Source organism: Phaseolus vulgaris, chromosome 11, assembly GCF_051622355.1.
Source record: "Phaseolus vulgaris cultivar YP4 chromosome 11, ASM5162235v1, whole genome shotgun sequence".
In the NCBI taxonomy this organism is placed as follows: Eukaryota; Viridiplantae; Streptophyta; class Magnoliopsida; order Fabales; family Fabaceae; genus Phaseolus; species Phaseolus vulgaris.
The window spans coordinates 46,748,886-46,760,381 of record NC_143508.1 but is presented as its reverse complement, the minus strand read 5'-3'; the positions used below and the strand labels follow the sequence as shown (position 1 = coordinate 46,760,381).

General features: G+C 28.8%; 1 protein-coding gene across 4 annotated transcripts; it reads left to right on the top strand.

Annotated features, from left to right (window-relative positions):
* Nucleotides 1–2,383: 2,383 nt before the first annotated feature.
* On the top strand, nt 2,384–7,304 carry LOC137818455 (protein GRAVITROPIC IN THE LIGHT 1). Of its 4 annotated transcripts, none has more exons than XM_068621904.2 (3): nt 2,384–2,756; nt 3,153–3,324; nt 5,394–7,304. In XM_068621904.2, exon 3 carries the CDS (start codon nt 5,394–5,396, stop codon nt 6,777–6,779), a length of 1,386 nt encoding a protein of 461 aa, XP_068478005.2. In that variant the 5' UTR covers nt 2,384–2,756; nt 3,153–3,324; the 3' UTR covers nt 6,780–7,304. The 4 variants fall into 4 exon arrangements, with proteins under 4 accessions (XP_068478005.2, XP_068478029.2, XP_068478012.2 ...); XM_068621911.2 differs by having other exon boundaries at nt 2,563–3,037; XM_068621920.2 differs by having other exon boundaries at nt 2,755–2,931.
* Nucleotides 7,305–11,496: the final 4,192 nt, after the last annotated feature.

Here is an 11,496-nt window from a genome sequence, read left to right as displayed (position 1 = left end):
TCGAAAACAACTTTTTAAAATTACAAAAAAATAAAATAAGTTTTAAATTTTGGAAAGTAACCTTAAACTTCTACCAAATCTAAGAAAATATCCTTAGAAAACAAAATAGCTGACCTAGGGCACCACACGAATCACACCGGGACAACTTCTCTTACGTTTCTATCTTAATACAAAAATAACATAAGAAGAAAAATAAGAATTAAAAGTAAAAAATAGAGTAGAATTAAAAGTAATTAATTTATTAAAATCCATGATATGTTATATCAAACAATTATTTTCTTCTCCTTCACTCTATTTTTAGGTTTAATAATAGTTTTCTTCATCATTATTATTAAGATGATCCTTTTAATTTTTTTTCCCAATTTTTTAAAAGTAATTAATATAACTTTTTTGTCAAAAACAATTAAAATGAAATTGTCAACGAGGTTGACATATGATAGAAATAGCAAATACTGCATATTCCTATAATAATACCACCTTCATGAATTTAATACAAAAGTTATATTAACTTATTTTTAAAAGGTAAAATAAATTTAAAATTATTCAAAGGGATGTAATAAATTTGAAAAATATTCATAATAAGAAGATAAATAAAAACTATTTAACTTTGTTGACAAATTCTTCATGTATCATCATACATTTTCATCCAACTCTATATTTTTTTTAATTCTAACAACATTCTTATGGTGTGTTTGGATTGGAGAGGAGATTTGGGAGAGAAAATTTTGAATGATTTGAGAGGAAAATGAGGTTAGTTAGATTAGGGTATCTTATAATAGATTCGTGAAGAAAATTTATTGAAATTTGTGTATGATGTGATGGTTATATAAAAGTTTGCGAGTAATTTAATGAATATAATAAATTTAAAATAATTATAAATAATTCAATATAAAAACTTAAAATTAAAATTAAAATAAATTTAAAATTAATAAATAATAATAAAAATATATATTAATAATTAAATATTAAATAAATTTTTATTTATTATTATAATTATTTTTTTATAATATAAAAATATATATTAAACATTATACTTATATTTATATTAAAACATAACTTTTATATATAATCAGTTTATATATAATTAATTAAAATATCACGTTTAAATTGATTCCTTTTAGTTTTAAAAAAGTGTTTTGATATTATTTTTTTAAAATGTTAAGAAAAATTAAATAAAAATATTAAATTATTTGAATTAATTTTTCTTATAAAAATATAAGTTAATAATAATTAAATTATTTTTCATTGAATAATAAAAAAATTGAATCAAATTAAACATAAACATATTTATTTACTTTTATTATTAATTTGAGCGAAAACAACATTTTATTTTTCTAAATTTTTAGTATTTTTTCAAAAGTCACAAAACTTATAAATAAATAGAAAAATAACAGATGTAAAAATAGAGTAAAAAACTAAAAAATTATGAAACTAATCTTCTTGTCAATCCTTTAATATATACTTAGATGATGAAACTGTTATCTCAAACACTAATGTTACCACGAGATAAAAATAAAAGTATTGTGATATGAAGCTCGGACACTCCTCTTAAATGGTGTGTCGATGTCAGATACATATATCGGACACCGACACTCGTATGACATGTATCTGTAAAGTATCAAATTCAAAAAAAATATTTGTTAGATTTCTGACAATTCTAGCACGATTCTAACACAATTTTAAAAACAAAAATACATTAATTTTATACAAACTCAAAATTATTGTATAAAATTTTAGTATGATTATAAAAATAAGAAACAAATCATTTTGAATCATACATGAAAAATATTTTTCTGCTCAAAAAATAAATCTGTATATACTTGTGCACATAAATATTTATTGTCAATTTATATAATTCATAATTATATAATATATAAATTTGTACTCCCGTGTCTTACATTTTAAAAATTATACGTATCTCTATGTCCATATTCGTGTCGTATCCATGTCTGTATCAGTGTCTATGCTACATAAGATTGAAACTGAAATATAAGTGTTGAAATTCGAGCTCACATTATGTAAAGAGATAAGATCATGCTTCATTAATTATTTAAAAATGTTAAAAATATTAAAAATGACTTTGTTATTAATATGGAGATGAAGATTAATTTACCAAATTTGTTTTGTAGCAAAGAAATCATTAATTAGTAATTAATAATTTGAGGCAATTATATTACAATATTTAAAAGAAGGACTTCCCAATTTCCAAGTTTTTTATGCACACGGAACGATCATCATGAAATTACATCCCTACCCTTCCCGCCCTGGAACGCAGACACGTAAAACCGTGGTACTCAAAGGGCATAAAAACAGCCTCAAAATTACCGAAAGCGACACGACACACTGCGGCCTTTTAAATTCCCAATGCCCAGAGAGTGTTGTCATCTCCCAACTATCTCAACCCTTGTCCCTTATCGTCATCACACCTACTTTCTCTCTCTACATTTTTTCTCTCTCTTACATTACAGCTATCGTATTCCTGTCTCTGCCATTGCGAAAGGGACGCTGATAAAAGATATATAAAGAAAAATATATATATATATAAAAAAAAAAATACCACACAAACAGCCCATAAACCCAGCGACGAGGTTTTCCAAGGGACGAAAAAGAAACCAGGGAGAGTCTCGGAGGAAGAAAACAAGGGAATCAATCACACAACACAATAACAAGAACCAGTCTTTGAAGAGATTGGACCAAAGGGTCAAGTGGGCCATTTTCAGTTGTTTTTCTAACATTCATTCATTTTCCTTGTTCAGGTTAGCAGAGGAAACTTCATAAGAAGCTTCACTAAGACATTAAACTTCTTTTATTTCTTATTTGTTTTTGTTTATTTGTTATTGGCTGTTTCTGTTTCCGTTTCCTCTCTTTATATTGATGAGGAGACAGAAACTTATTTCAAAAACATTAACTTTTGGTGTTGCCCGTTTGAAGGTAAAATGTAACGTCTGTGTTTGTGCTATTTTTTTGACGCGTTTTTGTTGCAAACACGTTTTGGTCATCATTTTGTTGACTTTAGCCACCTTACATTAACTTGGTTGTAAGCTTTCTCTTCTTTTTTTTTTGCCTTTGGGGTGTTTTTATTTTCAACCTTTTTTGTGTTTTGGAGGAATGAAAATAAACTATTTTTCTTATTTTTGATGGTTTTTCTTTAGGAAGGGCGAGTGATTTGCAGGTGTGTGAAGTTTTGGCTTGGAGAAAGGATATGTGTTAGCATCACATATTTGAGTGGTTCTGTTCTATCTCTGTTTTAGTGAGATTTATGTTTCACTATGAGGAGAAGTTAACACACTACTTCTCCCCTAGTTTCTCCGAAGATTTTACAAGGTACAGTGAAATGAAATCCCTTGACTTGTCAAATTAATGGTTAAGCGGTTAATGTTCAGAAATGTTCAGTTTTATTTGATTTTTTCTTAATTTTATCATTCACTCTAATCTTTTGGGTTTTGACTTGCTTAGTGATTAGCTAGGCATAAACGTCCATCAATAATTAAAAAAATCTTGTGGTTGTGGCCATTGGTGGGAAACATAAAAGTTGTGATTTTGATTGCCAGAAAGCATGAAGATGCTTTCTTTTGGCGCTTTTGTTTGATGTTTATGGCTGTTGATGGCTTGGTTAATACTAGGTTTCTAGCATCTATAACGGATTTTGTTTGTTGTGGATTGTTGGATGAGGTTGGTATTTTTTGGATGAAATAAGGAACTGGGTTAGTGTTTTTTAAGGCCCCATGGTCTAGTGTTGTGCTTTCTTCAGGTAACATGTCCTGTGTCTGGTGGATTTTGAAAGCACCAAAGAATCTAATCTTGTATTGTTTTGACTTTTTTAATACTTGTCATGTGAATGTCTGTGTAGTGGATGTTGAAATGACAGAAGTGGGGGTAAGGAGTCAATGACTGTGAAAAAATGGTGCCTGTTCTTATTATATGTTTTACCTTTCAGGATTCACAGTTTTCATACTGTAATTTTTGTCAGGAGAAGAATAAGGGTCTGTTTCTTTTTCCATCGAATACCATGTTATGTGAGTGATTTCAATGTCCCTTTGAAGCTTGGAACACTACCAAACTCATTAAAATGTTTGGAAGATGAGTGAGGCTTTGAAGTACTCAGTATATCTGTATTTGTATTGAATTAATTACTTTTGTTTGTTCTATGTACTATGATATTTATGAGCTACAACTAGTAGATTGTTAATTGTGAGAAGGTTTAAAGGGTCCTTCTTGCCATAGTGAGAGGTGGGGATAGGTATCTCTTTTACCATGTGGTGATTGGATGATTCCTGATGCGGTTGATACATTTTTCTCTTTGTCATCATAGTGAATTTAAAAGTTCCATATCATATATTCACTTTCAAAAGGTGTCCTATATTGCAGACACAACCAACTTACTACTAGGCCTGATCTTGTACATATTGAATATGAAGATTTCAGGGAATCCTAGGGGTTATGAATCAGATGAATATATAAAATATATATAAAAAGGAATAAAACTAATTGTTTGTTTTATAATGGTTACTGAAATATTCATAATTAAAGTATCATTTAACATCATGTAATGATTGTCCAACAAAGGTAGATTACTTGAATTTACTTTTTGATTTAACTATTTATTGGAGGTTATGCATGCCGTTGTAAGACATGGGAAGTGAATAGGATTAGTGTTGATTATGGCTGTAATCATTATTATTTTCATAATCAACCAATACTGAAGATATGCAAAATAATAATCTGACCACTTTGTACAGAAGTTCTGACTGATTTGACTGATGGACCAGTTCTCCTGTGCTCTTTGAACCGAAATTAGGGAAGCTAAACAAGGCTGAATATACATGTAAAATCACAGTAAAATATGCAGAAATGAGGACATGTTAAATTTTTGCTTGAAGCTTTTCTTTTTCTTTTATAAATCCTTTTCTTTTTTCAAGGAATATAATGCATGCACTTAAGTCGGTTCAATTACTGAATTATCTTTTTTTTGCTTGACATGTAAAAACATGGTTCATCGTTTCATTTATGTTCACGTTGTTAATTGCCACCTTGGACATGTTGCCTAGTGTTATGTGGATATACTATCACTTAATTTTAATGCATCTTTTGATCATGTGCTTCATTCTTTATTCTTTTAGGTGGTCTTCTAAATAAGCTTGGTTAGAAATGTCTTTTTGCCATCTTTAAAAGTTGTCAAATATTAAACTTTTATGGATGAAGAACAAAAAGTAAAATTCCAGTCTCCATTAAAGGCCTCGATCTAAGCATTAAAGCATAATGCTTTTTTTCTTTTTCTAACATACTCATCATGGCCACCATTGTTATGACTTTACTGCCCTTGTTTGTCTTTTTAAACCCTTGAACACTTCTCTATTTTCACCTTCATTTGCTATATTGTAATGTTTCTGCAGATGGAATCTGTTAAGCCATCAGCAGTGACACCAAGCAAGAGCAAGTTGGCTCGCACTTTTGCCAAAGTTCTTCACGTTAGAGCAGTGAGCGGAATTGCACCAGTTGATGGACTGAAGAACGTTAAAGTGGATGCAGATCTCAGCACTGAAGCAAATATGTGTAAGAGTAGTATAAACAAAGAAGATGAAGAGCTTGAGAAAAGAAAGGGCACAGAAGCTTTGCTTGCAAAATCATTTGCTAGCATTTCGACTGTAAAAGCTTCATATGCTCAGCTACAGCATGCTCAGTCTCCCTATGACCCTGATGTAGTTCAAGCTGCTGACCAATTGATAGTCTCAGAGTTCAAGACCTTGTCCAAGCTAAAGCAATGTTTATTTAAAAAGCAAATTGATCCTTCACCAGATAGAACTATTCTTGAAGCTAAATTGAAGGAGCTAGAGAGTGTCAACAAAACATTTGAGATCACAGGGGAGAAGTTAGAATCACAGACTCGGCTCAAAGAATCTGAGATTGTGTATCTTCGAGAAAAGCTTGAGGAAGCTAACCTGCAGAACAGGTCAATTGAGAAGAGGTTAAATCAAAGTGGATCATTATCAGTTCTTGACAACCTCCACATTTCAGGATTAAGTCCTAGCCATTTTGTTACTGTTCTTCGCCACACGGTTAGGTCCATTCGAAACTTTGTGAAAATGTTAGTGAATGAGATGAGATCTGCAGGTTGGGATATTGATGCTTCAGTCAATGCCATTATTGAGCAGAATGTGGTTTACTGGAAAGAAGATCACAGGTGTTTTGCAATTGAGTCCTTTGTGTGTAGGGAGATGTTTGATTCTTTCACCTTCCCTAACTTCTCCCTCCCCAATGAGTCCCTGCCAGATAGGAACAAAAGGCAACTGTTCTTTGGGAGGTTCAACGAGCTAAAATCTGTGAAAGCAAAGGAGTTTCTTGCAGGCAATTCAAAGTCACCATTTGCAAAATTCTGCAGGATCAAGTTCTTGAGACTTGTTCACCCCAAGATGGAGGCATCATTCTTTGGCAATGTGAACCAGAGGAACCTGCTGAAGGCTGGAGAGTTTCCTGACACCAACTTCTTTACCTCATTTGCTGAGATGGCCAAGAGGGTCTGGCTCCTACATTGCCTGGCCTTTTCCTTTGAGCCTCAAGCTTCAATCTTTCAAGTGGGGAGTGGCTGTAGATTCTCTGATGTGTACATGGAGAGTGTGAATGAAAATGATGAAGAAATGGCAGTGGAATCTGAGCCACAAGTTGCTTTCACTGTTGTTCCAGGGTTTAGGATTGGTAAAACTGTTATACAGTCCCAAGTCTACCTCTCACAGCACCAAAGCATAGTAAAAAAATCCATATGCAGAGATAAAAAAAGGTAGTAGTAGTAGTAATAGCAGTAGTAAAAACTGGTATTTTGATCAGTGGTTGACCCCACCATGCAATAGGTTGTTGAAGTGGAAGCCAATGTTTTTAGTTGAACTTTTGGGAGGGACATGGCTTGTGCTGTGCATGGCTGTGCTTGTGGGGACACTCACCCTCTGCCATGGTTCAATGGGGCATTTTCTTGTCCATTTGTATTTTGGCCAGTTTGAAAAGGAAGCGCGTGAACCGTTGCATTGGGAACTGCCCTTTTTGTTCAGAATGTTTTTTTCTTACTATTTAGTTTAATTAATCAAATGTTTGCCCCAAATTTTGTTGATATTAGGCCGGTGGCAGCTGGAATGCATCTTCACTAGACATTGCATATGTTATGTACATAATAATGGTGCTGCTAATTTTATTATGCTCTTTTTAGGTTTTTTTTTCCTTCTTCCATAGTTTTTGGTCTTGTTCTAGGTGTTTCTCATGGATGTTTTGAGGCTGTCTCAGACTAATTTAATGGAAATAAATAGAGTTTCAGCAAATGGATTTTCAAGTAATTGGACTTTAGATTCAGTGCATTAACCATTTATGTCCAATTTATTTGTTTTTCTTTCCATCTTTTACCATTTTATTAGATTTTGGGCTGAGATATTTATTTTGTATCTATGAAAAAAAGATAGTTTTTTCCTCTATAAATTTTATGACAGTATTAAATAACACTTTCTTTATTTTCCAAACATATTTTAGATTTAATTAAGAAAAAAAATGTTTTGAAGGTTTTTGTAATTTAAAATATTTTTGTTCAACAGTTCAATTTAAAGACTAGATGTTAACGGCTAGATGTTAACTTGTTACTGTTGTTAGATTGGTGGGAGTTTGTGCACTAATCAATTTTCAGACAATAATCTTAAATGGTGAGTTTGACTTTAAATTTATAAAACATGTATTTCAAAAAAAATATTTATTAAATTTTTAATAATTTTAATATAAATCTATTATAAAAAGAAATACATTAATTTTTTAAAAACTTATATTTATTATATAAATTTTATCATAATTATAAAAATAAAAAATAAATTTTTAATTAATTATAAAAAAAACATTTTTCTGTTTATATTTATATAGATAAATTTATTTATATAATTTATAATTATATAATATATATAAATTTATGTTTTGTGTATTAATTTTAGAGATTATATATATATATTGTATTTGTATGGTATGTTTGTCTTATAGGTAGTTAGTAAAATATTTTAGATTTAAATATTAATATCACTATAACTAAAATAAATAAAAAAAGTTGTAGACATCCTTTTAATCACTTCAATTTATCTTATTTTATTAACATAATTTTGAAATTAATAGTAAGAATTAGAATTAGTTATTAGTATACTAATAAAGAAAAATAAGAAGTGTTAAGTAACATTTTCTTATAATTTATTATTATTATTATTGATAACAATTATTAAAATTAAAAAATCAGGAAATATTTAATATAATAGTTTGGAATTTGTAATGAATTTGAGATCAATATCATTAAAGGTGTGGGTGAATGTTATCAAAATTCTGAAGAAAAATTGTTTTCAGCAAATTTGTTTATATTAATATATAATTATTCTTACAATTTTTTTAAAGAATCCTTCCTATTAGAATATTCTTAAGATATTTATAAGTATAAATGTCTAATGAAAATTTGTGTCTCGAAACCCTAACCCTATTCTTTAGTCGACAGAAACATATGTAGATGTTCTAGATTTGTGAGCTATTATGACACTCTCAAACAGCACAATTTCCAATTAAGTAAAAATTATTAATATGTGTGAAACGTGTTGTAGGAAGAGTTACAAAATGTTTCCAATAATTCATTATTTCGGTTAAAAGTAAAAAAAGAAAATTACTAAAATATGGATCATAAAGTATATGACTCAGTTTATAAATATGATGTTGCATAGCACAATTTGAAAATTATCCATTTTTTAGTTTAGGAAAAAAAAATTATTTTTTTCCAGTTATAATCTTATATAAAATTTTCAACGTATTAAAACTTATTAAGAAAATAACCTTTATTTATTTTAAAATATGTTTCATAAAAGTTAAAAATTTGAGAATATTGCAGTTGTAAGACGAATATATTGAAAGCTAATTAGGTGGGTCCCACGTGATGCAACTTTATTCAATGAGGCCGGTGATAAAGGGGCAAGTAAAGACAATATTTGTAAACCTCAATTATACTTTTAGTTTATTTATTTTCTTACTTTAGTTTACATGTAATATTAATTTTTATTAATTTCATCCACATTTTTTTTTCACTATTTTTTATTATTTATGTTAACACCATTTATTTTAATCAATTACAAATTTAAAAAGTTAGATATTAATAATAAAAATTAAAACACTAGAATCACACATGAATATATAAAACTAACAACATAACCAAATCTATTTAAGAATGCTTTCATGTTTCATAAAGAAAGTTGTGAATCATGCTAGATTTGCATCCAACACTAAAAATACAATTATACCTATTTTAAAAAAAGAATCTTTCATGTCTCATAAAGAAGGGTGTGATTTATGCCACATTTAAATCTAACCCTAAAAACATAGTAAACCTATTTAGAAAAAAAAAAGGGTTCATGTTTGAGAAAGAATGTTGTTTGTGAGTGTCGGAAATCTCACATTTACTAGAGATGAAAATATTTCTATTGTATATAAGTGAGTGCAAACCTCACCCCATAAACCGATTTTATGGGGTTGAGTTAAGTTTAAAGTTCACTTCTTAATATGGTATCATAATTTAAAACTTATCATATCGAGTGTTTGTTGGACCTATCGTGTCACCCGCTATTAGGTCGTTATCGGATCACCCATAATATGTTGTCCAACGTACGAGAGCTGTCACTTTCGATGTGAGATTTATAGAGTTAAGTTAGGTTTAAAGTTTACTTCATAATAGTGAGTGATGAAAGATTTGGATTTGATAATGAAAGTAATGAAGAAGGTTGGTGTGTTGGTGATGTGGTATATGTGGAAATATAGAGTGATATGAGTGGTGTTTTCAAATTGTTTTTAGAAAAAGATGGGATCTTTTTGAGAAAAGTATTGTGGGTCAATTTTAATTTTCGAAATTGATAAGGTTTAGGGCATGTGGGAAAGTTTAGATTGAAGTAATTTAGAGAAGAATATTGAGGGTAGGTGATTTCCTTTAAAAGCAAAGGGTACGAACAAGCAGCATCATTGTGATGCAGTGGGGACTCTGACTAAAGGATTCCATTTTTATTTAGGTGACAGAATTAACACTCAGACAATGAATGTGGGTTCAAGATATAAGACTACATACAGAATATAATGCTCTTTCATTATAATACTAAACATAAATAACATAATTTAATAAATGCTTTAATATTTATTAATTAATTAATATATGATTTTATATCAAAAAGAAATAATTAATTAATATATATAATTATTTTATATTATAAAAAATAGATAATTAAAAATAATAAATTAATTGATCTAAATCTTTTATATTTTTTACAAAATAAATTATTATAACATATTATTATTTTTAAATGTAAACTATTTATTTATTATGATTTGATAAAAAAAAAATTAAAAGTTATTTTAAATATATATAAAATAATAATTATATTACATCACCCACCTTTCATTTTCTTTCTCTCAGTAACTTCATTTTTCACTTTCAAAATGTAAAAAAATGTAAAAAAATAAGTTAATGAATATATGGATTCGCAGGTTATCTTGGTAAGGTAAGTGGAGATATTTGAATTTAGTGAGTAAATCCTTATAAGTGATTTGACAGTACCTACAACTTAATACCTTAAGACAAAATACAATTCATTGAAGAGGCAAGAAGAAAAGAAAATAAAGATGAATTTGATAAAGATGAATTTGTTTGAGCGAAAATATTTTGGTTTAAGCAAGAATTGAATCGAGATGGTTGATTTTTCAATGTTGTTTACCCTTGAGCGAGAACTTCTTCACTTGAACGAAAACAAATTTAAATGTAGGGCTATTTTCGCTCGAGCGAGACTTGACTCGCTTGAGCAAAAATATCATAAAAATCAATTTCAAAACAAGAATCAACTGTATTTTTCAAAGATATTTTCAAAATATTTCAATAATACAACTTCTAAACAAATCAAAATGATCAATCCAAATTCACATATCATCTTTCAATCTTTTCAATCCAATCTAAATCATTCAAACTCATATTCAGCAGACAAAGATCGTAACTCAGTTTAACAAACTTTATACTCCAACATACATAATTCAGTTACTAGATTAACTTCTTAACTAAATTAGAAATAATAAGATTCTATCAAAAACATAAATAACTCTCCTTACAAATAATTTCTTATTCTAAGACAATTTCATTTTAAGTTGGAGAGCCACTCCAAAATCTAGAGACCTAAACCAAGTTATTCAAATATCACCAAACTTATTATGAACTTAATCAAGTTGAGAGAAATACTTTTCTCCACTGATCCATCAATATTAATGACAGAATTATAAAAAAAAACAATAAAGTAAAAGGAATCTTAGAATAAAGAAAATTTTACCCTGTTTAAAAATCTAATCGAGTAGAAATGTAGGGTGTGATCAAGATAATAAGAGTTTAAGTGAGTAAGAGAGAGAAGAAAGTAAAAGACATTTTTTAGTTTTAAATTATTTTCTAACATTTTTTAGTCTTTATTATTAGTTATAGTTACT